The sequence below is a fragment of the Gymnogyps californianus genome, chromosome 10, assembly GCF_018139145.2.
Source record: "Gymnogyps californianus isolate 813 chromosome 10, ASM1813914v2, whole genome shotgun sequence".
NCBI classification, from domain to species: Eukaryota; Metazoa; Chordata; class Aves; order Accipitriformes; family Cathartidae; genus Gymnogyps; species Gymnogyps californianus.
The window spans coordinates 30091670-30119096 of NC_059480.1; the positions used below are offsets into that span (position 1 = coordinate 30091670).

Below are 27427 nucleotides of genomic sequence, written 5' to 3' on the forward strand. Positions count from 1 at the left end.
CGCCGGCTCCGCGCCGCCGGAAGGCTGCGGGCGGAGGGGGCAGGCGGGCAGGGGCGGGAGAGAGGCGTCCTCTTCCTGCCCGGGGCGTCCTCATTGGCCAGCGTCTGCGAAGTCTCTGGCAGGGATTGGTGGTTGCCGTTGTCGGGTCTGGAGCGCGGGTTCAGGGCCGGGGAGCGGCGGCTGGGGTAGCGCTCGCCGGCGCTTCGCGGGCCGCGGGCGCCCTGCTGCCGCCATGTCGTGGAGGCTGCCCAAGTGAGACGGGGGTGGTGGCGGCGGGCGCCGTGCCGCGCCGGTGCTGATCCGCGTCGCGGCCGGTCCCGCCTGCGCTCGGCCGCTTCGCGCCGTATCCTGCGAGCGGCGGCCGGGGCGGGGGGCGGCGCGGCGCTGGCGGGCGGCGGGGCGAACTGAGGTGGCTAGCGTCGAAACTCTGAGCCTCCGCCGCCCTGTGCCGGTCCTTGTCGGTGCTGGGTGCCGAGGCCGTTCGTGTGGCTTCTGCGTTGTGGCAGGGCTCCCGGAGAGGTCTTCCGCAGCGCGGTGGCAAAATGGCTTCTGGTTAACCCCTCGCTGGCTCATCTGCAATGAGCTCAGAGCAAAGCCTCTTAAACGGATTCTTTTTTCTGTCAGAGGAAATGGAATGCCGATTACACAGTAACTTTAGATACCATTTGCAAAAGAAACAAAAGTTTACTATGCCAAGCTCTGAATCACTAGTATATGGAAACTACTTATTTTAATTCGTGGTACTCTTAAATTAATCCAGCAACCCAGTAGGTTAGTTTTGGGATATACCAAAGGTCGTGATTATTACGTATCAGTTGAAACTTGTACTGAGATTTTATTATTACATATTACTTGATAAAAACAATTGGTAGTATGTTGATCTTCGTTCAAACGTGCATTAAATGCATGGCCAGAGATGTTCCCATCTCTTAGTGTACAATAACGTGAGTTACTAGGTGTATCTCTTCCCCAAAAGGGGAACCTGGCTGACGGAAGTTTGTATTAGAGATACGTAGTGTAATTCCCCGGGTTAGGCTGGAGTAGCTGATTAAAGTCTATTATAAAGTATTAATAATAGATGTGAAGGTGTGAAGGTAAGGTTAATAAATATGTAGGGAACAGTTGGTTTAGCATTTCAACTTTTGTGGATATAGACATGAGGCTATACAGAGTTAATCAGTTACAAACAGGGTTTTTTTAACCTTTTTCTTAGATGAGAAAAGTTGATGTTAGGAAAATACATGGAAATTTTGCTGTGCCGGGTATAATTAGAGATGTAATTAAATCTGGAGAATTCTTAATGTTGCTGACAAAGATAATCCTGTGAGGGAAGGTAGGGCGGAATGCACAAATGCTGTAGTTTAGTCAGTTAAATTGCCAGCTCTTTATTGTAATTGGCTTAAACTAATTTATTTGGTATTTAAAAATGGCAGACAAAGTTTTCTCCTAATATAAAACTTTTTTTGAATGTTTCCAGGTAAATATTATCTGAATAAAGTTGTAAAACTGGGGTTTATAGGTAGCCTTATATATAGGGGTAAAATAGATTACAAGGCAATAATAATCCTATTATTATTATTAAAGTCATTGTCAAATATTTCACTCTCTTCGTTCTGCAGAGATTCTGCAAGAGGATGCTCTCAATATAACATCTGCAGAGGAGAGAGAAACTATTCCCGTTTTTCCTCTTCTGACTTGTACTCCGGTCTTGGGTTGGAAGACTTCCTCTCTGTAGGTGTCACTTCTGCAACAGAGGAGGATACAGACTCAGCTATTTTATATGGAACTTTGAGAGGAAGTGTTGTTGGATTACGATACTACACAGGGATTGTAAGTGCATAATAAATTATAAAGCAGAAGAAAAAGTTGTCAGCTTCAGAAAAAACACGTTTTTGAATTTTAAATTTAAAAAATTCCTAGAACTTTTGACCAACTATAATTTTAATAGGTTTTTTTTTTCCCAACTTGCTGTATTCAACATTCTTCATGGGCAGTACTTAATCTAAAACTTTAATTCAAAATTTAATTAAGGTAGCAAGCTTTCAAATCTGGTTTAGGTATTTGGTAGCTCTGGTCACCCAGATAAGGCAAATGAAAGTGACTGAAAACAGGAAATTAGATAGGTCTTTGAAGTGTTTACATGGACAAGAAGGGATGTTTATTGCCTTACAAAATGTGTTAGCAGTTGAAAGTAGTTCTTGCTCTCAGGAATACTTTAGAAATTGCTGACATCTATCAGGTGGCACTTCTGTAATGCTTTTGGTATTTTGAATAAGTAATAGGTTATTAGACTGACTGAACAGAGTGCTATACCAAATTAATCTTTAAGCTTCACAATATTTAAGTAAATGTATATTAGATATTTCTGCAAATAATTTGCAACTAAATGAATGTACTCTGGCGTTTGTTTGTTTTGCTTTGTTAGGTTAATAACAATGAAATGGTTGCACTTCAGAGGGAGCCCAATAATCCTTATGATAAAAATGCAGTGAAAGTAAATAATGTGAATGGAGAGCAGGTAGGCCATATAAAAAAAGAACTAGCGGCAGCATTGGCAGGCATTATGGACAACAAACTAGCATTAGTTGAAGGGTAAGTGTGAAGATTATGCTTTTGGTTCCATGAATATAAATAATGGAAATGTTTTTTGTTGCTACACTAGCAAATTCTGAAAACTATTTATAAGTGTTCTCTTTTGACAGAAATGACAGCTCTTGGTAATATGATTAAAGCTTCATGTTTTCAGACTCTTTATTCTGTTAACTACTTGCATACAGTTCATTCTTTCCCATATATGATAAAATGTAGAGACACTAGTGAGAGCAAATTCCTTAAAGATTCCTGTGGTGGTTTGTATAAAAGGTTTGTGCAGTATGAGTACTAACACCTATCTGGAACATTATGTGTGTTGATGAAAATAAGCACTTTGGAGTACCTTTTGCTGAAGAAATAACAAGTTTTATTATAAAAAATTAAACCATTAAAATACTACTGCTGTGGGTTTTTTCCTCCTTTTTATCAGGGTTGTCCCTTATGGAGCGAAAAATGCCTTTACCATGCCTGTACAAATGAGCTTTTGGGGAAGAGAAGAAAACAAGGAAGCCGTGCTAGATCAGCTAAAAAGGCACGGATTTAAATTGGCTCCTCCTCTGAAAGGTAAGTCTTGAAGTTTTGGGGTTTTTTCCTTTTTAAAATATTCAGATTGAACTTGCCACTGGTTGGAAGAAATGTTTAAGGGCTTAATCCTTGTCATAGTCTTGTCATTCACAAAATGATTTTTTAACTTAGTTGGGGAATAATGCAGAGCCCACAGCTATTAATTTTAAACTTCATAGGAAGTGTACTTTTGTGACCTATCTTTTATGTTACCTGCCAGCAATTGGAGAGGCATTTGAGCAACCTGTCTTTCTGAGGTTCTATTGCTTGATTCCATAAGTTCCTTAAAAATCCATAATGATTCCCGGCATTTCGCCAGACTCGAAAAAAAATTTTTTTAAGAAACAGTTTAGACCCTTTGATAGGGTGAGGGTCTCTGGGACAGTGCTGCTTTCTAGCAGAGTGCTAGGATGTATATCCTACTAGTGAGGTGTGAGCAAATAGAGATGAGATGTTTCTGAACAAATAAGCTCAGGAGACCTGATGCTTTGCAGAGCCAGCCTTGCACAAAAAGCACCTGTGCTCCTGGAACTAGGCTTTGTTGAAGCAGTGGTAGTCAGGAGTAAGGATGCGTGCAGAAATAAACACTTGGTGAGGCATAGATCTGTTTTACATGGAGCAAGATTTCAGTTTTTATTTTATAGGTTCTATTGCGCATGGTTAACAGAAAAAGAATTTGGAGTAAAAAAAGCATTTTGCGTTATCAGTCATCATACTGTTACCAAGTCAAATTTCATGTAACACAACAATTTCTAAGAAACATGGTTGCCATCTCGAAGGATCCCAACCTATAGCTCATTGCCTGTGAGTCTTGCGAAGCTTTGTGGCAAGCCTTTGTGGCCCATTGAAAGTAAAGGATAAATTGAGGCTGAAAGACAAATGCTGAAAAACACTGTCTTATAGCCCACAGTCTGATCAGCATTGTTACTCATGAGCCAGTGAAGGCTGAGATTGGGAAGTCATCATACCGTTGTGTTTCAAAATACTATCTTTTTAATGGCAAGTAGGTTCAGAAAGTGGTTTTGGATCAAAGTGGATGTCTGGGAGAGCTGGTCCAAGTTACAGCGCTCCGCTTCATGCTGCTGTGCAGTTGACAACTGAACAGGTTTGCATTTCATACTTAAAACACCTGGAAGTTAGAGTTTTAACAGTGGGGACCTTTAACTTTTTCATTAGTAAAACAGTGCTTGTGAAGTGGAAGTCTATTGCCTTTTTTTTTTTTCTTTTCTGAACCACAGATTTGCTTTGAATTCATCTTGAACTTTTGAACTTTTTCATTTTTATACTGTAAGCAGACGTTTTAGCTGTGACAGCCTTGAGTCCTGTGTAATTTTGGGAGGATTTGGTTGTTCAGTAATTTTTTTACATTGTTGTGGTGGTGTGTTTTCTTTTCTCTGTCCTAATGCTGTACCAGATAACAAGTATGTTAAGTTCTCAAATGAAAATAAAATCAGACTTCCAGACTTTATCTTCAGATTTGGCCCAGGGTGATAAGTGAAGGGTTGGGTGGTGGTTTGTTTTTGGTTTTGCTTTTTGTTTGCTCTTCTGAATTAGAGTGAAGTAGTTACTTTAGTGAGTGTTGTACAAGGATGTGAATATATTTAGCCACCCCTTCTCAAGCTCTTGCTTGTATTGGCATGTGTTTGTCTTGGAAAAACTGAACTTAATTTTTATATAGCAGTAGCTAACAAACATATTCCAGCAAATCAGGTCTAAAGTGGTAGACTTATCTATACTGATTACCGTATGACAGGTAATTGTAATTTAATAGAGTCATTGATTATTTAATGAGGTTATTTTTAATTGCAGTAATTTTAATTGCCATTTTTGTGTTCATTTATACAGCTTAAAAGTGAATTTGACAAATTGTTTGAGGATCTGAAGGAAGATGATAAAACTTGTGAAATGGAAGGAGCAGAGGTATTTCTTAAGCTAGAAACCATTTTCTATAAAAATATAAGTACTTAAGCATCTAGATGCATATTTAGCTTTGTCTGGACACAGGAGATGCTTGAATCAGAAAAAAATTTAGTAGATACAAAGCACTTTATAAAAAAAAAAATTTCTTCCAAAAATGGAATGTTAATATGCGAATAGTGCATAATGTATCTCTAATTTGCAGGCTGTTGGTACACTCTTGCTTCCCCATCAGAAGCAGGCTTTAGCTTGGATGGTTTCACGTGAGAACAGTAACGATTTGCCACCATTTTGGGAAGAGAGAAGTAACTTCTATTACAATGTACTTACAAATTTTGCAGAAAAGAAGCGACCTAAAAATGTTCTTGGAGGAATACTGGCTGATGATATGGGACTGGTAATAATACTTACCATGCTTGAAATTTTTTTTATACAAAACGTGTGTGCGTGTTTCTTGATTGGTTGGTCATTTGGTTCGTTTTAATCTGTGGAAAATATGACGTTCTTTTCTGTTACGCAGGGTAAAACGCTTACTACTATTGCATTGATTCTCACAAATTGTCAAGATGGCAAGCCTCTTCCTGTTGAAAAGATCACAAGTAATAAGTTTTATGAGGTGAGATGAAAGGAAAAGATTGTTTTAACAGAGTTAGTATAGCAGTTAATAAAAAAACCTGTGCCTAATAACTTTCTGTACGGTGGACTTTGTATACATTTTGTAGAAAAAGTTATTCAAGGACATCCAATAGGAGGAAGAATAGGGTAGATTAGTTGAAGGTAGGTGGACTACGTTACTTCAGAGTGTATAATTGAGCTGTAGACTATGTTATCTTAGGAGTATACGCTTAAGTATACTCCAAGGAAGAATTTATGACTGCATAAACATTTTCAATGTTAAGTTTTATAAATTCTTAAAGTTTCTTATAAATTTCTCCTATAGGCAAGTTGTGACTGCACAGATAGAAGTGGTGTTTTTTCTGGGGGTGTGCATGCATAGTTCCTGTGTGGTTTGGAGGAAGTGCCTGAAACAACCAAAATAGCAAGCAGAGGGTCTTGGTATAAAGTACATAAATAAATAATTAAATCTTGGCTTATATTTTTGCCAAATACTTGAAGAGAGGAGGGGAAACTACAGTTAGTGAACTAACACCAATGTGCAAACTCTTCTTCGGTAGTGTAGTTCAAGTGCTTTTTGCTTTCGTTATGGCATGATTTTCAAGATGGTGAAATAAACTAAATGCTAGGATTAGGTGATTTATTATGCAATATTCCCTGACAGTATTAAGGCTGGGGGTTTTGTTTCATTTTGCCGTGCTTGTCTAAATTTAACAAAATAATGCTTTGTGTTTGACCTCAGAATGTTAACTGGGAAATATTATTAGTGTGTTTTCTTTCTAGGGCAGCTGTGTAGACTGAGTTGCTCTCCTCTGCCTCTCTACAGTTTCATTTGAACTCTATATGTGGCTACTAAAAAAAAAAAAAAAAATACAGCTTTTTCAGCACCTTTTTAGTGACTGCCTGACTTGCCACTGAGCAAGTCTTTCATGTTTCAGAGCAGTAATTAATCACTGGTCAGATTAGTGTTATAATGTTATTGGCATTTTTTCTAGTTGCTACATTAAAGAATAAAAGTTTCCATTCCTCAATAGGAATCTGGTACTAACAGCATGAACAACGTTGGACGCAGACTATGTAAAGGTGACAGCAAACTATGAAAAGTCCAGTAATGTTTGCATGATAATTAATGTTACTACCTGGGGTACTCTTAGTCTGTGGTCAGTGTTAGTCTTCACAAACTCTTGACAAACTAAGTATCTCAGGGGAGTGTTTAAAGCATGCCTTTAAAGATGCTTCAGTTGACATATGAGAAGATTAAGTGCCTTGTGAGAAAGTTGCACCCTGCCAGGAAAGTTACCACATCCAGGAAATGGATTCTGGGTTCCTTTTGCTTTCCTTTTTCCTTCCTTGTAGATCAAACAGGAGCACTTGTGCATCTGTTGGAATCTGGTTTGTTTAAACAGTAAACGTTAGTAGTTAAATTGTAATTAGGTTCTGTATTAAGTCACTTTTTTTTTAAATATTTTTAAGTAATGAGCAAATGACAAGTATTTAGAAGGATTTTGTCACACTTGTAGTTTTCAGGTTGTATCGGGAGGATTTATAGATGTATATGAAAAATTATACTTGCTGTTTTGTAACTCATCATGCTTTGAAAAGGACCAAAGAAATGTATAGGGCTTGAAGTTTTCTTGCAGTAACTTCCCCTCACTGTCCTCCCATGCGAGGAATTTTAATAGGGATGGCCTAACTGATAGCACAAGAGAAATGAAAGGGACTGATAAGGAGAGAACACATTAATATGAACTGCCTCTGGTGAAAGTTATTTTTATCAGTACTCTGGAAGGGCGAAAATGCAGACTTTCATGGGTTCATTATGAGTGTCACCAGAAAATCAGAACCTTCACCAAAGCTGAAAGGCCTAGCAGCATCCAAGATATTTGTTTTTTTTTTTTTTTCCAGAGCATCAAGCATTTTAACAAGATACTATTTACAGCAGTGAGGGGAGAGCCTGTTTCTACTATTATTTAATCTGAAGTAGTGATGATAATGTCTCTCAAACCCTTACACCCCCCCGCCCCCATTTCTCATTCTGTTGTTCATTAAATTGATACCTATTTCTTGAGTCTTTGCAAGTTTTGCCATCTTCAGGATTGTTTTAAACTTTTTTTAATATTAAAAAAATATATATCTTTAATGAAGTTTAAATCTGGAATTCAAGCATGAATTTACTTACCTGAGTGATACCAAAAATCTTTCTGCAAGCGCTGTTGCTTTCAGTTTTGATATCAACTCTGTCCTAATGTGTTTTCTTTTTTTCATTTGCTTCTGATATACTATTATTGGCAGAGCGCAGAGGTGATGTTTTGTTCACTACCTGAGAGAAGACCTTAAAAAAAACCCCAACAAAATACGCCCCCCGTGACCCCCCCAGAACCGCCCCACACGCACATTTTTTCTGTTAATGTTGCTGTTACTAATTTAGTTTTAGGCAATGTAGAAATCATTAATTAGTAAGGTTTGATCCATAAAAAACCATTACCATTTAGCAGTATTTAAAACTTCTTTATAGAACTTTACCTTTACTGTTAGCAGTACAATGCTTACATTTGTTTTTTCCTCTTTTCTTGACAGTTTTTTTTGACCACCTGCAAATTCAGTACACATTTTATGACTTTGTAAATATTTAAGATTGTTTTAAGAGTATTTTTATTTTTCATTTGTGATCGCAGTATCAGTAGTGCTTGTCCCATGCAGAACTAAAGTTGTTTTAAAGGAAGTTTGTACTTGTTCTTGATCAAGTTATGCTAAAGTTGGTTTGATAACCAAGCTGAAGACTATATATATTTTTCATAAATACCAATTTCTTCTTTACGAAGACTCTAGCAATGTGATGGAGCCTGGTGTTTCTAACGTAAAAAAGTTTGAAACTACTCCGTTGAAATACTCAAGTTGTCTTCCAAAAAGGTAGATAGCTGGAATAATCTTTTTCTTTTTGTTGGTTTGCTACATAGATTTTGAGTAAAAATAAAGTGGTACTTGGTTATGATTAACCTTAGCCTAAAACGTGTTCCTGCTCTCTCCTCACCTTTCAGTATGCTATACTTGTGCTTACATTTATCTTAAGTGTTCTCTATCTGTGTTGCGCTTTGGAATATATTAAAAAAGCATTAACGCATTCTATGTGGCTTGTGTGACTGCATGCTTGGATGTCTCCTTCAGTCGTAAAGATGTCTAGTAACATCAGTGTGCAGCATCTAAAAAACTGGCTGTGAAGTAATCTTTCTTCTAGTATCAATTGGGTTTTTAAGTGGTTAAGAAATACTTTGCAGGCATGCTTCTGACAGAGAGACAGCTTGAGCTGATGAAGTTGGGAAGGTTACTAATGTGTTTGAACCTTCCCGCAATGCTAGCCTCTTCTTACAATTGGTGTGAACTTCAGTGATAATCTGTACCAAGTTTTATGAGTGTCATGCACCCTGCAGCTCTGTGTTCTGTGTTTTCCCTTTTTCTAACCCTTCTAATTTTCAAGGAAAATTTTAAAATCACAGTGGTATCTTACTATATAAAGTTCATTTGCTTTATGCTCTTGAGATTTAATATGTAAATTCAAGCAGCAGTAGAGTTGTGGGTTGGTTTTTTTTTTTTTTTTTTTTTTTCTTTCTTAATGATGGTATCTTAGAGATAAAGCCAAGAAACCCAGATATTCAGGAAGCAGTGACTTGGGAGAGTCTGAAGAACAGCTACTGCAACAAACAGAAAGTAAGTTGCAAGGAATTTTTTTTTTTTTAACTGGTTACTGTGAGACCTAGTGTCTTCTTTTCTGAAGCCAAACTGAAAACGATTTCTAATTAACTGGAAAAGGAATTAACTAAACTACTTAGGGTTTTGGGGGGGCGGTTTATTCAACCAAAACTTTAAGCAGAAAATTTTAGAAACTGCTGAACGGGAAAGCAGTGTTTTAGTCCTAAATGTTGTAGTTTGTTTCCTTAGCTGAACGAGTGGTGGCGTAACAAGCTACGAGCAGGGTCAAACGGATGGTGAAAAACAGAATTGCTAAGATTTTTAGAATTTGATACAGACTTGTTGTCAGGGCACTAGCGTTGGAAAAACATTAAAAAAATTAAGCCCATCTTTTGTGGTGAATACCTCAAATGTGATCATGAGGAGGCAAGAACGTGTCATTTGTTGAACTAAGTATCTTGCATGGAAAAAAAAATGAAGGGCTACAGGTACTCTGGAGTAAGCAGTTAAGTTTAGGTTTAAAGTACTTGGAATGAAACCTATGCTAAACTTTTTTTTTTTTTTTTTTTTAATGACTGGTAAATTGCATTCCTCTGAAGATTCATAACCTGAAACAGATGTATAAGATACTATATTTCTGCACACACGCCTGTCAGAGTTCAAGGAACGTCTGGACGATGCTCTTAGCCATATGGTTTAGTTTTAGGTAGTCCTGCAAGGAGCAGGGAGTTGGACTCGATGATCCTTATGGGTCCCTTCCAACTCGAGATATTCTACATTATTGTATTGGAGAGGAGAAGTAATTTGGTTAACAGGTTTGACTTTTATGAAATGTGTGATAAAAATAAATGCACGCATATGCTCTGCATGATGTGAAAAATCTATGTTTGTCTGGCTTTTTGCAGCAACTTCCTGTGTTATCCAAGAAGATACAGGCTTTGGATCTGTTCTTCTAGCTTCATCTACTTGTTTAAAAAGACAAACAAAGAGAAAAGGTAATGAAGGGATAAACAGATAATACTAATGTTGAGTTTTTTGAAGCTGAAGTATTATACATATTTGACTTAATAAACAAAACTTATGTCTTGTTAAATTGCTTTGATGCTGTTCAGATGAAGAAATTTAGAAAGGACTTCAGGGAACCATAGGTTTCTTGAACTTCTACTTTGCTTTAAAGTGAACTGTTATGCCAGTAAATATGACTTGTGTTCTCTCAGGTACCGCTAGCGTTCAGTCAGTTGAGAAGAAATATTCTGATGATGGCCCCAGAGCAACACTGATTGTATGTCCACTGTCTGTCCTAAGCAATTGGATTGTAAGTGCTAAGCTGTTTCAATGTGTAAATGTGATATATGTTGATTATGATGGTGTAGAAATAGTACTGCCTGTAGTCTCTTGTGCTAGTAAAAGGTCATGGTTTTCCTTTTTTATGAAACAGAGCTGCTTTCACAAGGGAGGTTTATTTGATAGCAATTTAAAAACTGGAGTAGTATTGTAATAAGAGTGCAGTTCCATGAGTAGCGAGCTCACCACTATCAGAAAGAGTGAGCTCACTTTCCATTCCCTGCTTTTGACTAGGCAGATTCACTTTGGTACTTCTGGAACTCATGTGATTTAACTCCTTAAACCAGATGAGGAAGGTGGAGGAGACAGGTCCTCCTTCTTGCATGCTCAGAATAAAATATTATTGTACTTTATTGATAATGCATGTGACATTTCATTTACCAGAGGTGTTCAGTAATTTGGTGATCCTGTTGGTGATTTGTGGGAGTAGGTCTGCTAGGGTGAACAGGCTGAAGGGCCCTTCTAGCTCTGTCTCTGCATTAGTTAAGTTTTTTTGTTTTCATGACATTTTGAGTACAAATATTAAGGGGATATCTTTAACTTTCAAGTTATGTTTTATTTGGAAGTTTTTGCTGTCTGTGGTTAGAACATAAGAAAAGGAAACAATTTAATCTTAGATTGTAAGTAAAACATTAAAGTTGTATAATTGGGAAACATCAAATAGTGAAAAAAAAAAGTACTCTTCATCAATTCAAAACCAAATTAAGTATTTAAAAAGAAAACTTGTGAGTCTGGTGCTTCAGAAATCAAATTGTTGATTTTTATTGGCTGTTGAGATTACTCTGTGCTGAGTGCATCACAGAACAAAAGTAGGGAATATAAACACTGGTTTTAAAATGAATACTTTGACAACTGTGCCGTCATTTATGTTAAAACTTAGGTGGTTAACCCAGTAAGGGGAAGAAGCTGTAAATGAACAGTGAAAGAATAAACAAAGAGAAGATTAAGATTAAGGTAGAAAGTGAAAAAGAACATAAAAGCTCTTCCGTTACAGTTTGGGAGGAACAGTGGATTTTGAAGTGCATATACCATCAGGATGTGAATTAATACTGGCAAGAAGTAGACCTAGAGTTACCAGAATGTGATACTGTGTCTATTATTAATGACTGAGGTGACTACTTCTGGTCCCTCTTCTCACCTGGGTGGAGAGGTAAAAAGAAACCCAAATTCAAATTGCTTTTGTTATGTAAGTGGATGTAGAATGTCACAGAGCTAGAGGAAGTGGTTTTTAGTTAAGGCAACTTACAAGAATATTATTCTAACAATCATGTAGTAACACAGTATCTTTTGGATGACTTCTGACAACTTTTCTTTCAGGACCAATTTGAACAACATATCCACCAAGATTTTCATGTAAATATTTATGTTTATTATGGTTCTGACCGTAGCAAAGACCCATCCGTTCTTTCAGAACAAGACATTGTACTGACAACATACAACATCTTAGCTACTGATTATGGAGTAAGTAAATGAGAAAAAGTGTTCTTTGAAGATCCTTTACTGTTCAAGACGCCCAGTGTTTGGGCTAATCATGGCAGTATATTCAAGTGCTATTCTGGTAGGCAATCAAAAGGTTTTAGCTGTAGTTTTGCTTTACATACTTACGGGTTTGCTGTGGTAACGAAGGGAGTTTTTTATTGATTGTTCCTGTAGAGAAAATTATTTGGCTGCAATTATGACAGCTTAAGGAAGAGACTTTTTAAGGATAGAAAAGGATGGCAAGTATGTAAATCTCCCCAAATTTCAGTGGCACGAGGTTCCCATTTCTGCCTTCCCCTATCAAATTCAAAGAATATGGAGCATATAAAAACACAATTCCATATTCTTGCTGCACATGGGCTGCAACGAAGTAGCTCACTGCATGAGATGTATTTGTAAAGTGATGTTTTCATAGAAATTCCAGCCATTTTAAAAGCCTGAAGATTACATCTTTAATACAGACTTTTAATTTGCTTTCTGATCCATTTTCCATATCTGTGTGTCTTTGAAGCCTTTCTTCTTTTCAGGCTTAGCTTATTTTTGCTGTAGCTCATTCCTCATACTCAAGTATGAGAAGACTGGTAACATTTTCCAGGAATCATTAAATTTAAAAGAAGGAACACCTCATTCTTAGTTTTGCTCTTCTGTGCTGATAAATAAACAAGATGCGAATAAATACTATCCATTATTAATTGTGGAATTGTTATATTAATAGCTTGCTTAATCCAAATTGCAAAAAAGTATTTTAATTTGAGTCAAAGATGAAAAAAATACTGTGTTTCAGAACGGAGGTGACAGCCCTTTACACAAAGTCAAGTGGCTGAGAATTGTATTGGATGAGGGGCACACTATACGAAATCCAAATGCTCAGCAAACTAAAGCTGCCTTAAATCTGGAGGGACACAGAAGATGGGTACTTACAGGTAAAATATTTGACACCAGAGGAAATGCAGTGCAAATCATCTTAGTGTAACGCCATCTTGTGTTTCCCACTTGGTGTTTCCACTTTGGCTTTTTCTGGAGATGGTTAATGTCTGTCTGCGTCAGATTCATTTGGAATGTTTTTAAACTTGTCTTTGAGCAGTGATTTAGGTGTGTTGTCTTTTAGTTGTTTTTTATTTTGTTTGCTTGGTTTTGTGGTTTGGTTTCTTTTTTTTTTTAGTTTTTGTTTTATTAAGTTCATAGAGACAAATTTTAAAATAACTTTTGGTACACAGGTTTGGTGGAAGTGCAGGTAAAAAGGGACCTATATGTGAACTGGCATGTTATGTCTGGTTAGAAGCTCACACTCTTATGTAGTTAGGCGAACCTCAACTTTTTGAAATGTAATAGTCATCCTAAAAACTGCCAGGGACCATGCAAGCATATGGTCCTTAAATGTAATTTAAAGAAGATCATGATGTAACCTGGTGAAGCTAAAATGGAAAGATTAACATCCAAGTCTTCCTAGCGCTGAGAGCTGCAGTTTTCTCACTCATATATATTTAACTGTTTTGTAATATTTTAATTTAAAAAATAATATGTATTATACTTAATGACATGTCAGCTTAGTTATGAGAGACCTTTTCCATGATGCGTGGTTTGGAGAAAGCACAGAACTTTTACTTTGACTAAAAATTCATATTTTTTAGTTTCTTTGCGGTTTTACAGTCTTTTTTTGTTTGTTTTCTGTTTAGGCACTCCTATTCAGAATTCTGTGAAGGATTTGTGGTCACTTATTTCCTTCTTAAAACTGAAACCTTTTACTGATCGAGAGTGGTGGCACAGAACAATTCAACGTCCGGTCACAATGGGAGCTCCAGGAGGACTTGGGTACGAAATGTTCCCAAAGGGTTTGTGAATGAGTATGACTGGCAGTGCTTGGGCAATGTGACAAATTAGTGTTTCACATTTAAAATTGAAATGCATGTGTCATGAGTACTTATTTCAATTTTTAAGTTCAAATTAATAAATATTAAATAATTCAAATTATTTAATTATATTGTACTACTGGGCTTTGATTTTGTACAGAACATGTATTTATGCAATGAACTGGAAAAAAAAACCCCAACAAACCAACCCCAGCTGGGTAATACATTGTCTATATATGTATTTTTAGGCGTTTACAGTCTCTGATTAGGAGTATTACCCTTAGAAGAACTAAAACAAGTAAAGTTAAAGGAAAACCCATTTTGGAGTTACCAGAACGTAAAGTACTTATTCAGCCTGTTACGCTTACAGAGGAAGAGAGGCAAATCTATCAGTCTGTGAAGAAGGAGGGCAGAGATGCTATTAGCAGGTAAGTAGAAGGCTTTCTTAATCCTGAAGGTTGAAGTTTGATATCAGAAACTTGTGTTTCGGAAGTTTTGATTATGTTAGTTCTAGTAGCCAAGTGTGTCAGTTCGTATACCGTAAGCTAATAATTGCAAATTAGCATAGCATCTGTTCAGTTCTGAACAGTGAAGCAGAGAGTATTGCAGAACTGTATATTAGAAGTTCTGTCTTGCGAGAAACAGAAAGGGATAGCAGATAAATAAAGAATGGCCTTAAAATTTTTGTCAGCATGTTAGCATTTCTTCTAGTAGAACGTGGTACTGGTAGCATTTTGTACCTTGTTTCAGAAGAGGATTTGAGAAAATATATTCAAACAGGAAAGTGAAAAATCAGAACGTAATTCTGACAGCTAAACCCAATCACTTGATGTCATCTGTTACTTCAGGCTGTAGCATTTCACACTAACGATAAAACTCTTGTTCAGATTTTTCAGTGAAGGGACTGTACTAGCTCACTATGCTGACATCCTTGGTGTCCTGCTCAGATTGAGGCAGCTTTGTTGTCATCCTCATCTTTGTACAAATACATCTTCTTCTAGTTTTTCAGCTGGTGAGTGAATGCTCTTGGTTCCTGTGTTTCTAAAAACAGGACTTGCACTTCATATTCAAGAACAGAAACACGTTTGTGTGTTTTCCAAGCTTTCTAGCTTCAGCCTTCCTCTTTTCAGCTTGGTTTTTAGCTTTTACCTACTTTTAGCTTTGTTACCTTTAATTTTTTCGTACCATAATATGTTTGAATATGTTTGAGAAGTGGGTAGCCACTTCACTGCTTCTCACCCACTTCTCACACTCAAGTACTTGAGCACATACTCAAATATGAGTGAAAGCAATGAAGTATGAGTAGTTATGAAGGCTAGAAGCAGGAGTTAATAAGCTTTGACAGCCCGTACAGAAATGACTGAAGAGGACCTCTGCAGAGCCAAATGCAGAACGCTTGTTAAAAAGCAGTGTATCTGTTGTTGTAATAATTTACAGAAGTGCTTTTACAGCAAATTTTTTCCTTTGCCTCAGGAGAGAAGATGTAGAGGAGCTTTGGGGAATGGCTTGTAGATTGGTAGCCATGTCAGCAGAACCATTGCCTCTTCAGCAGAATAGGAAACTGTTGACTTTGTTACGGCTGTAAGGAAGGGTGAACACAGAGGACTGAAAGGAGAGTGAAGTTTTATTTTTGACAAGCCGGAACTGTACAGCTGCATAATGTTAAAAATTATATGCATTTCTTTCAGAAGAAAGTATAGTCTGTTTGAAGTACTCTAAATTTGAGAATTCTCAAATTTACTATTTTGAAAAATCCTATTTTGAGATGCCATTGGTATAGGTGTGATTTTTCAGGAAACCGAAAGACCAATGAGATAGCCAGAACCTTTTTTAGAAGGTTGTCATTTATCTTCCTGAAAAATACAGGATGGAGAAATGATTGGATAATTGCTCAATAATGATTTGGAAATTAATTAGTAACTAGTAAGTATGATTTGAATTTCTTTACTTAAAAAATAAAGCAATCTTAACTATAAATAGTGTTATCTCTGTAGTATTGTTACTGTTTGAACAGCTGCCATATGAAAATTGCTTGTTCCCATTAGGCATTGTGTTGCACATGTACTTACCACTGAGCATGCAGTCGAGGTTCTTTGAATTCTAATTACCATTTTTCCAAGTAAGATTACTCCTAATGTATTTTGAAATAGTAGGTTGGAATTTTCTGTAGTATTTGGCAGCTTGTTTTTTTATACATTGTAGGCTGTATCCTCATTGTGTATAAACTGTCTTAATTGCATTTTGATCAATGGAACTGTGTTGATGTGTGCCAGCTCAGAGTGTTTCCTGTATGGAAGTCTCTGTTTTTAAGTATCTTTCTATATTTGCAGATAGTAAAACTCCTGAAGAACTGCATGAGACATTAGTGAATAAAATGAAATTGGTTCTGAGCTCTGGTTCAGATGAAGAATGTGCAGTTTGCTTGGAATCACTGACTCTTCCTGTGATAACACGCTGTGCGCATGTGTATTGTAAGCCATGTATTTTTGAAGTCATCAGACGTGAACAGGTTGGTTGATCTATGGTTACAGTTAATTGTAATAGCTATTCAAAAGCAATGAACTGGTATCACCAGAAGGCCATCTAGCTATTGTTCTTTTAAACCGTAAATGGTGAACAGTGTAAACCTAGTTATCAGCTGGGTTATAAAAACTATTTTCCTGAAGTCAAGCTGTGGAGAGAGTAGCTGTCAAACTGAACAGTGTTAATGTCCATCAGTATTTCCAAAGACGTTTTCCCTAGTTCTCACCTTACTTTGTCCCTAGATTAAAAGTGATGGCATCCAGTGCGGCATTGTATACCTCCCTATGGCTGGATGTCTCTTCACTGCTTGTATGTGATGTGATGCATGTATATATTGTGGTGCTTAAAAGAGACCAAAGCTGCATAGTGGAAGTTGACTGTTGAACTAAAATCATGTCTAGTCTCCTTACTGCAAGCTGATAACCTTCTATGGTGAAATAGCTCTGGACTCTTTCCAGAATAAGCTTGTGGATGAGCATCTTTTGATTGCTTTTTTGAAAAACATAGTATTTATTTTTCTTGTGCACTTCTAAGCTATACTTTTCCTTCTTGCTTGCCCTTTCCTTTCTACGGCAATCTGATAGTGTGGTAGTCTCACCATCTGTATCCAGTGCTGCTGCACTTCGTCTCTGGAACTGTTCTCCCTCCTACTCAGCCACAGTAGAGCTGCAAGTGCCAGGTTAGGCCTAGGTGGTGTTCTTTATGGGAGGCAGCAGGGGACAAATTAGTCCCTGGTTGTGCATAATCAGTCAACCTAACAAGACAAAGGGTAGGAAGTGTTGTCAGGCTGGCATGTAGATTGACTTTGTTTCATTGCCAGACATGCAAGGTTCTGATGCAGATATCCCAGTCGAGAGTTTCTGAGAATTTTGAGGGAAACTAGTGATGTGAAATTATTGTCTAACGAATAAGCACTTGCAGAGGCCTTTTTCCAGTGCAGAGGCTCTTGATGTGTCTGTACCAGAGTCAGTGCCCCTACTCAACCTTCAGGTGTATTTAGGCATGCAGAGAAATAAATCGGGTTATGACGTGATGGAACCTGTATTACTTGACTGTACAGTCAAGTTATTTACTATGCTTTGCCTAGAAACGACCTTGGAATCTGCAGAACTAGGGCCTTTGTCCAATCCAACATTGTTCCATAGATTGCTTTCATAGTAGTGAAGCCTGAACAGAGGTGGGTGTAGATTCTGCTCTTTTGCAGTTGAACTATCGTGAGTTTATAAAGCAGTGAGTGAGTAAGCAAGCCTTTCTTACGTTCAAAATTATTCCTGATTTAAATCGATTCCCAAGGAATTTTTTGCAGCTTCCAGCCAAAAAACTGACAGACTTCTGAATTCCAGAGTCGGGGAATTTACTGTTTCCACATGATAGGTATTTGTCGTAGTGCTGCATCTCAGTTGGGTAGTTCTGTGCTTGAATAGCTACAATGCAACTCTCTCCTACTAAATACCTTGGGAAAGTACTTTACTTACCACCTTAAAAACAAAGCAACAGCTTTGTTTTTAGAGCAAAAACAACAGCTTTGTTGGTTTTTGTTAACATTTTGAGAGTTAACACCTTCTTCATTTCAGTCTTTCATTGAGGCTAGCTTCAGAGTTGTGCAAGTAAGTCCCAATAAAGCTATAAAATCTCTACAGTAATCTAATGTCTTTGTGTATTAACTGCATTCTTGTAAAAGCTTGCCAGATATGCATTAAAACATTCTTTTTTTTCTTCTGGTTGTTGATTGCGAGATACTTTTTGTCACTTTCATATGCTTTCACTGCAAGTCTTTGGTATCTGTTGGCATTATTCAGCTGTGTTTTGGGTTTTCTGTTGTTTTTAATTACAGTATTAAATTGGAGAAGGGATGCAGAAAGATGTGAGCCTTTTATTTAAAAAAAAAAAAAAAAAAAGTCTTTCTGAGCACTGTTAGGATTTTTTTTTCCAGAAAACTTTTTCAGATTTATTAGAATTCATTTATTTTGTCTTGTCATTGGAGGATTTTTGGATTGCTGCCAAATCAGGAATGGTTCATTTGTAACTAGGTTTTGGGGACTGTTATTTCAGATTGGTTTGTGTTAAGATTCTGTCTCTTGAAAGGATATCTTTATTGCTGCAATAAATCCATGTATGCAGACTATGACTGCCAGCCTATTTAATTGGCTAGAGTTTCATTCCAGATTAGCAGCCCCCAGTATTCATCTGCTTTGTGAGGTCTGCTTTGCAGCCTCTGTAAAGGTGCCTCGGTTCTGTGGCCAGATTGCTATATAAACTGAATTAGCTAATTTTAAAGGGCTGCTCTGTTAGGCAAAAGTTTTTCATGTCTGTCATTTTTGCTTCGCAAAGTTGTGTATTTGTATAGTGCACACAGTCTTTTGTTAAATTCTGTGAGCAGTCCTATGGAAATGCTATTGTATAAATTCTAAACTTTGCCTTGTCTAGAGTATGCTTCAGAGAAAAAAGCTTTTGGTGTTAAATTATGTCTCATTTCTCATGTCTGTTGGGGAAAAAGAGAAGATACCCTGTGTCTGGCCCTGACACAGCATATTTCATCAGACTGCTATTATTTCTGTGCAGGCTTTGAAGAAAAAGGGTAAAAGGTCGTTCTTTCTTTGTAACTAAGAACGATCTTGTGTTTGAAAGATGGTTTATATTTCTGATATTTTAAATAGTCTTCTCCCCGTAGCCCAAGTATTTGCTTGCTTTTAAATCTTGAGCTGCTTATTTCAAGTATAAATATGCTTAGAAAGAAGACCACTTTTAAGGCGGGCTGAGTGTTTTTAAAACATGTAGCATTTATGTCACCTAAATGTTCTCACAAATTAAATATTGTGATTGTTATGTCAGAAATGACAAAGCAGTGTGTTACAGGAATGAATGTGCTCCTGGAGGATTTTTTGTATGAACACCAGTAATTTCGTAGAAGGTGCTTTGTAAAGGTGATCTTTAGTACTCACTATAAATAATTTAATACGTTTCTTCTAATGTTATTTGGGCTTTTTCGTAGCCAAATGCCAAATGCCCTCTCTGTAGGAGTGAGCTTCGAGTAGAGCACTTGGTGGAATGTCCCCTAGAAGAGGAAACAGACTCCAGTAATGGAAAGAAATCTGATCAGAAGTGGATACCCAGTTCAAAGGTACATTCCATTGTGTTTTACTTGGCTTTCATTATGCTTTTGTAGAGCACTCTCTAGAATTTTTATGTAGATATGCTGAACGTACTTTACATATGCATAACATACTTTAAATAATAATCTAAAAGTCTGCACAGTGTGTCTAGCCAGGACAGGAGAAAATGCATAATAAAATGTCATCACAAACAAATTTTGCAGCAGGGAAACAAGACAAAAGGAGCACCAGTTGTAATTTGATGCTGGTCATTGTGCAGTACATAGGTGTGTATTAATTAAATAAAACTTTCAGTAAAAGAGCTGTTGCTTTGCCTTTTGTTTCTGTTTCTGAAGATAGAGTAGTTCTATAACCACTGAAACTATTCAGCTCTTAATTTACTTTTGGAAACTAAAAATCTAAATAAATCCTTCTTTCTTAAAACTTGTCTAAAGAACATATATTCTGCTCTAGAGGGGAAAACTAAATGGGCATCCTATGTTCAATGTAACACTTGTCAGATAAACTAGTGAGATAGTTTTATTTTACTTCACAGACCTGTTTCTCGAGTTCTGCCACATCATTTTTTGCCTCACCTTCATTGTGCATTTGCTGCCAGAAAGTAAATCTTCCTGCTTGTACTTTGACCTTTTTGAGATTGCTTTTCTGAAACATTAAATTTTTAATTTTAATTTGTAGTGAAGTTATTGTTCTTTCAAAAGTTGGTTATAAATTTATTCCCTGAAAATCTTTCTGTGGAGACCTAAGAACTAATTTAGGACATTGTGGTCTAGAATAAATTAAGATTATTTATTTATTTATTTAACCTGGTGCAGTTATTTGCATTCTTTAGTTACTGGTTCTTTACCTCATCATAGCTAAACCTTACATGAGAAAACTGGCAATGTTCTTCTGCCTCAGATCCAATTCCTTGCTCCTTTTGTTCTCATGTTGGTCCCAAGAGTGCTTCTGGTGCCTCCTTATCCGCTGTCATACCTAGCCAAGGGTCTTGCATAGCTTATTTGCCTGAATATTCCTGGGGGAAGCCTTTCTCGCTTCTTGAGTATTGCTACGGTAAAGCACTTGCCTTGTGGCTGTCCCTTGCTTACACGTTACTTCTCAGAGTTCCAGTACTCTGTTCCTTTTTTCCATATGCCCTGGATGTAGGGGACTTGTTGACTCCTGACAGTGGGAAGTATGTGGGGAAAACGGGTTTGTGAATCCTCTTCCCCAGAGCACCATCAATCACACTGTAGTTTGTGACCATTAAAAGCGCTCAACCCTTAGTTTCCTCTGGAAACTAAAAGAAACCCTATCCACAGAATTAAAGATGAGTTCTTTTCAAAGGTAGTACTGAACAGTGATGTCTCAATTGATGTGAACTTTATCAGAGTACCTGTAGGAGTGGAATCTAACCAAGGCAGAATAAGCTGCATAAGTCTTCATTTGATTTCAGATAAATGCTCTCATGCATGCTTTGATAGAACTACGGAGGGATAATCCAACTGCTAAATGTCTGGTTGTTTCTCAGTTCACAACTTTCCTGTCACTGATAGAAAATCCCTTGAAGTAAGTAGAACTACTGTAATTTTTAATAAACACGTGCTTTTACAGTGTCTTAGAAAGATCTCTCAAAGAGTATAGATCCTTTTGATTTTTAGAACTTCAGAAGAGGAACAAATTACTTAAATACTTTGTTCAGTGGAATAAAGCCGTGAATCTCATTCTTGTTATTTTTAATGTATCACCTGTTAAATGCAGAATTTTAAATACGCGTTTCAAAGTAGAGGTCAGGATTTTAATGTATTTATTTCCTGTTGTCACAGAAAATGGATTGTTAAATTGAACATTTTTACTGTCTCTTCAGGGAATCAGGGTTTGCCTTTACTCGTTTGGATGGGTCAATGGCACAGAAGAAAAGAGTAGAAGCAATTCAGTGTTTCCAAAGCAGCCAAGCAGGATCCCCAACTGTAATGCTTTTGTCTCTGAAAGCGGGTGGAGTTGGATTAAATCTGACAGCGGCTTCCCGAGTGTTTTTAATGGATCCTGTGAGTAATGGGTTGTTCATAATGATCTGGCTTAATCTAGGTGACGCTCCCTTGATGTTTTCCTAAGAGGTAGAAGGGAAGTCCCTCTGAGAATGAACACACTGATGAGTATCTGTTAAAGGGCAAATAGGGCTTTTCTTCATTTGTTTCCCTGCATGTTTTTGTTTTAACACAGTATTTTTGTGCTATCCATTTATTTACTGTGAATGGAAAGAATTCTAGTAGTACTGTTAACAAAGTGGTGTCACACCTTACCTACGGTGTAGCATTCGATATCTGTTCCTTCTTTTTTTCTTTCTCTTTCTTTCTGATACTTTTGAATGTGGTTTTCTGTTGGTTCTATTTAACTTCAAAAGCCATAAAGTGGAATTTCAGGAACAGTATATTTTTTTCTGTGTTATAATGCAGTGCTTCTCTGCTCTAGTCTCTTCTGTTATTTTTGTGAATTTATTTATAAATAAAGACCTTAGTCTGAGGTTACTTTTTGTGGTTGTAGGAGACTGAGAAAGATGGTGATATCTAAGTTTAGGAATTTTTTTCCTTTCATTAAAGCACTCAGGAATGCAAAACTACTTGTAAGGAATAAAAACGTAAATTACATTTATTGATAGCAAAATGGTATTCTTAACAGAATTGGTTCGTGTCTTGTTGTGTCATTATACAAAATGGAAGTTTTTCTGTTCACTTCCTCCCTTCCCCACTATTTACTCCTCTGCTCTGATGTCCTAGTTTTTTGGCAGTTGGAAACTGAGACAAAGTCTGAGACAAATTCTGCAGTTTGTGCACTTGAAAACAAAACTAAAGTAAATGGAAATAATAGTATAGCTTTGGACTTGGGCATCTGGTAACACCAGTAGTAAAGAAAAAGTACTAGCTTGGGCATCAGGTTAGTGATAATAACAGCATGAAGACAAAAGCTATTTACTTAATAAACTAAAGGAATTAAATATGAGTGAGAGTATGGAGAAGTTGCCTTGGAAAAAGGTTTTTCATGAATTGCGATATGTCTTCACAAGTATTGTTTCTGTATGTGTTGCATTGAATAGTTCGGTTGGAAGGGACCTACACCACCATATAGTCCAACTGCCTTTTTTTTTTTTTTTTTTTTAAGAAAGTTCTCTGAATAAGAAAACTTGTGGAAAGTCCAAGAGAATTTTCATTTTCTGTGAAGACAATTAATGAGGTACAATGCATACACTGTCCTGCAGCAAGCAGTTATAAGAAAATAAGCTAAGCATTGTTAACACTGAGTCATCTACAGTATACAGTTATACCTCACAAACCAGAGCCAAATATAACTGCAGCCTTTATACACCATTGAACAACTTCTCCTCATCATGCTGGTAACCATCCCGTGATGGTAACCATCCCAAGTGGCAGTGGTTGACTGCTTGTATTTGATGAAGGGGCAGTGGGACCACATGATCCTTTATGATCTCACTTCGGAATGTTCAGTGCTGAATGAGATTCGGTCATGCATTAGCATTCCTTGAAGTGAATTAGCAGCAATAATAGGATTTAAGAACCAGAAATACCTCTGGAGCCGGTGGAGTAACCAGTTTTTCTACTCAAATTCTGTGGATTTGTTGTAGAACTGTAGCTTAGAGGTCTGCATTCTTTTTTTTAATTGTTTGTTTAAATACGATTGTATCTGCTGAATTCTCACCTCTAGGAAGAAAGACGAACCTTTAATGTGAGAGTATCACAAGTATACAGATGTTTCTCTGAGGCTCAAGTTTCTTCATATTTTCCCATGTAAAATACAGTATCCTTTGTATGAGAGATTGCAGAAAGGCATAGAGGTATTGCAATTCAGTTTTCCTTTGCTGGACTGATGAGAGAAGAGTGAGAGTAGTACGCTTTGGTCCTCCTCGACTACAGCAAAGATAGAATGGCACATGCTTGTGTATGTTTGGGCTAGGTCTTTCCTCAAGACATCATCTTGTTTGTACAGTCAGATTAGTATTAGAACAGTTTGCTGTACATAGCTTGCCAGGAATGTTCATCTTGCAGTAACAGATGTATCATTTGTTGCACTTCTGCTCACTACCTTAGATTGGAGAAACAAGACTTGTTTGGCTTTTACCTTGCAGCTTGATGTCTTAAGTGTGTTTAGGCATCAGAGCTTCTTAGAATCTAAAATTAATTTTTTGTGCTAGCCTAGTGCTGTTTTTTTCCCCCCTTCTATAGAAAGGAGTCATTAAGAAGAGTTCCTAGGTAACTTTCAGTATGTGGGTGACATGGCAAGGTGAGCCCATTGCACGAGACTTGCTTATCACAGACAGAACATTATTACGTTTTAGGTAGATTTAAATATCTGTTCTGTGAGAACTGGTAGTGCTATACCTTTAGATAGAAAAAACATGCTGGAAAAATGCAGAGCACAGACTTGGCATTTCACAAATCCTTATATTTAGTGTTATATCCTAAGCATAAGTAGGAACAGCTACACTACCATTTTGTGTTCAGTAAGTTTCTTGTTTACCTAACTTGATGATTATTGCATATACTAATGGAAGTATACATGGGCTTTCTTAACAGACAGGGGCCTTAGTCTGCTGATAAATAACTGCCTGTGTTCAGCTGGTTTAGGTCGTGCTATTAGGAAAAGGGTACTGAGGCAGTTAGTATATGCAGTGTTTACTCCAGAATTAAAATGATAACGAGATTGTTTTGATGGCTTCTGGACTCCTGACAAACTTAGTTTTTAAAGCATTTACCTGAAGTTCCTGCTTGTTATGAATACATAACCAGAAGTTCTCAAAGCTTTCTCTATAGCAGGATACTTAGAGTGAGACATTAGGTTGGGAGTAATTAATCTGCAAGCAATATTTGTTCAAGAGGTGATGGTACAATAGCTTCTTAGTGATTCCATGTGCATCTTACTATGTATTTTAAAGGGAGGTTATTTAACTTGTTCATTGCTGCTACTGATAGGCTTGGAATCCCGCTGCAGAAGACCAGTGTTTTGACAGGTGTCACAGGCTGGGTCAGAAGCATAATGTTGTTATTACTAAGGTGAGTTGAGAGATCATCTGAACAGTTTTCTGGTTATGAATAAATAGATTATTTTCCAAAAAGCTTTACTGTATTTTTAAAAGAATTGTGACATCATATGTCTCACCAGTAAACTTAAATTGTGGTGTGATTTTTGAAGTGTGGGCTTTGGATTGTAAGATTTTATTAAATGTAACCTATTTCCTGTGAAATAGTAATTTTAGAAATTAGATGTCCCTGTTGAGCTATTTGGAGTGACTAAGATGGGGTAGTATTGCTGTTGCCTAGCCTGGGTATTACAGTTTATTGTCTTGAAGGTATGTAGAACGCTTTTGCTTTTGTCATAGCCGCTTGTTCAGCTGCGGAAGAGCAGCTGGTCTGTCTCATTAATACCCTGTCACAAATATATTACTTGGCAAATTGAAGACACGTTCTCTTCTAATATAAGTAGCAAAGAAGAGAGAGGTATTCATCCAGTAAGTGTTTAAAAAAAAAAAAAAGGGGGCAAAAAAATTAAAATGCCAAACCTCTTCCTCCAACTGCTTTAAAACCCTTCCCTTTTGTGTTTTCTTTACAAAACAATAGCGAAATAATGTAACTGTGCTTTAGGCTACTCAGCTTGTTAACTTTTTTCCCCCAAAGTAGCTAAATTTCTCATCCTAAACTTTTAATTAAAAAAAAAAAAAAAAAAAAAATCCCTTCATTTCAATGGGGCTTTTTTTCTATTTCAGTTCATTGTGAAGGATTCAGTGGAAGAAAATATGCTGAAAATTCAGAACAAGAAGAGGGAACTTGCAGCAGGAGCCTTTGCCACCAAAAAGCCTTCAGCAAGTGAAGTAAAACAAACCAAAATTAATGAAATTAAGGCTCTAATTGATTTATAGCTTGAAACTGTGGTATTTTGAGTAAATAATATATTTAATATTTTAGTTAATACTGCTCTTCAAGTTACTAACTTTTAGTTTTGCTGTCTTTGTGGTCACAACATAAATGCTTCAAATGCATTATAAAAACTAATTTTCTCCTAAATGTTAATTTAGAAACGCAGAAACTTGTTTTGCACCCCTGAAATCTTTCCAGTGTTCATTTCTTCAAAATGTTGCTTATTATGTACAACGCTTAAGAATACATAAAAATCCCTCAAAACAGAAATGCGTATTCATGCATTCTAACTTGCAAGACGTTAATCTCTTTCTAGAGGTGAAAAGGTAACAAAAGGTAAATAATGTGTGTTTTGTCCTTCAGACAAAAGCCTTAACAAATGAATTAGCTTCACGTTTCAATCTCAGTGTTTCCTGATAACTAAACAGATCATCTGGATTGTTTGTTTCAGAATAGGTGGTCAGTGATCACTTCATAAGGAATTCTTACTTTTGCAGACTATGTTCAAAGATGGTATTTAATTGAAAATTTTAAAATATATTTTTACTATTTCTGAATAATACACGGGTGCAGCAGAGTTCCTCTGCTGATTACTTCCCAGGAGCTAGTAAAAATGAAGTACCTAAATTTGTAAAAGACTTTCTTTTAATATTTTACTTCCCTTAAACAGAATTCCACTGATTTTTGTAAAAGTAAAGGTTTTGCGATTTGGATAAAATGCTAGAATCATAGGCTTGTATTGATAACACGCTTTCTAATAATTTCAGTACACGCTTTGAACAATATGACTGTGCTATATGCAAAGTAGAATATGACCCACTCACTTGTCAGTGAATCAGTTAGCCCTTGCAAAATAAATTAAACAAAACAAATTATTTTAGTAGCTGACAGCTTTCTAACAGTTTTCTTGCACTGCGAAGTGCTTTTCCAGTCCCATACATATGTCTTAATGGAATGCTGATCTGCATGCATCTTGATTTATAGAGGAAGAATTTGGTAAACTACTCATGTTCATGTACTGCAAAGTAATAAATAGACTGAAGAATCTCCGTTGAATATTAGTTGAATATTCCTGTCTGTTCCTTCTATCTCTTGCCTTTTGATTCTGGTCTTCTATTATGTGTTTTCTTAACACTACGCTGCCTTCCCTGTAACGCTCAGAGTTCGAATTGGAGGCAGAGATTGCTATGTTTAGGTCCTGTTTAGATTCTATGTTTAGATTCAGGAAGTGTATTTGGCAGCAGAGAAATGGAATCTGATTTGCTTCTAATGCCTTTCACCTTTTCTTATGTCTTAGAATACCAGCCAGCTGATTATAAGATGAATTGCAAACATAGGAAATGGAAAAGGACTGAGAAATAAAGGGAAGGTGTCTGATATTTGGAGAAACAGTGAGCCAATGGAGGGAGTGAGAAAGGAATTCAAAATACGTAACCTAACAAGCTGATGCAGTTTTTTGGGAGCCAGCATCTTAGCTATGGAGAGAAGTGTTTTAAGTCTGTTAGAGAAAGAATTAAAAAGACCATGAATGAGGGAAGACAGCGTGAACCCCAGTAACTGGTTGTCACTGGAAAGTTGACAAAAGAACAAGAAAACAGAGCTACACCTGATTGAAAACTTTTTTTTCATAGTTTATGTAAGTTAAACTTTCTTTAGATTTTTGTGGTTCAGATTCTGATGTTTAGAAATAAGCTGGAGAAGTAATTCCTGATTATGAATGAGAGATTTGGCTTTGTGTCATTCTTTCCATTTTCCAAGTTAAAATTTCATGAGGAAGAGACCCATTTCAATGGCTAGTCAAGCTACATCATTACTTGTGTTAAAATATGCTGACATT

The 27427-nt window shown here is 36.8% G+C and overlaps 1 protein-coding gene across 2 annotated transcripts; it reads left to right on the top strand.

Annotated features, from left to right (window-relative positions):
• The first annotated feature begins 199 nt into the window (after positions 1 to 199).
• Positions 200 to 26646, top strand: HLTF (helicase like transcription factor). Of its 2 annotated transcripts, none has more exons than XR_007766997.1 (24): positions 200 to 252; positions 1620 to 1830; positions 2426 to 2592; positions 3023 to 3156; positions 4161 to 4261; positions 5002 to 5076; positions 5279 to 5470; positions 5594 to 5689; positions 6723 to 6771; positions 8511 to 8598; positions 9314 to 9393; positions 10281 to 10370; positions 10593 to 10690; positions 12037 to 12180; positions 12983 to 13121; positions 13875 to 14010; positions 14297 to 14476; positions 14936 to 15060; positions 16379 to 16557; positions 19564 to 19692; positions 21120 to 21232; positions 21531 to 21711; positions 22823 to 22894; positions 24649 to 24695. XR_007766997.1 is itself a non-coding variant. In XM_050902207.1 (24 exons), exons 1-24 carry the CDS (start codon positions 233 to 235, stop codon positions 25590 to 25592), a joined length of 2952 nt encoding a protein of 983 aa, XP_050758164.1. In that variant the 5' UTR covers positions 200 to 232; the 3' UTR covers positions 25593 to 26646. The 2 variants fall into 2 exon arrangements, 1 of the variants encoding a protein (XP_050758164.1); XM_050902207.1 differs by lacking the exon at positions 22823 to 22894 and adding an exon at positions 25440 to 26646 and having other exon boundaries at positions 4170 to 4261; positions 24649 to 24729.
• The last annotated feature ends 781 nt before the right edge of the window (positions 26647 to 27427 follow it).

What these genes read in the sequence shown, in the direction of transcription:
- HLTF (XM_050902207.1), top strand. Translation starts at nt 233, where the DNA reads ATGTCGTGGAGGCTGCCCAA. An exon ending in ATTGGCTCCTCCTCTGAAAG is followed by an intron (nt 3,157 to 4,169) that starts GTAAGTCTTGAA and finishes AAGTAGGTTCAG; the next exon opens with AAAGTGGTTTTGGATCAAAG. An exon ending in CTGATAGAAAATCCCTTGAA is followed by an intron (nt 21,233 to 21,530) that starts GTAAGTAGAACT and finishes CTGTCTCTTCAG; the next exon opens with GGAATCAGGGTTTGCCTTTA.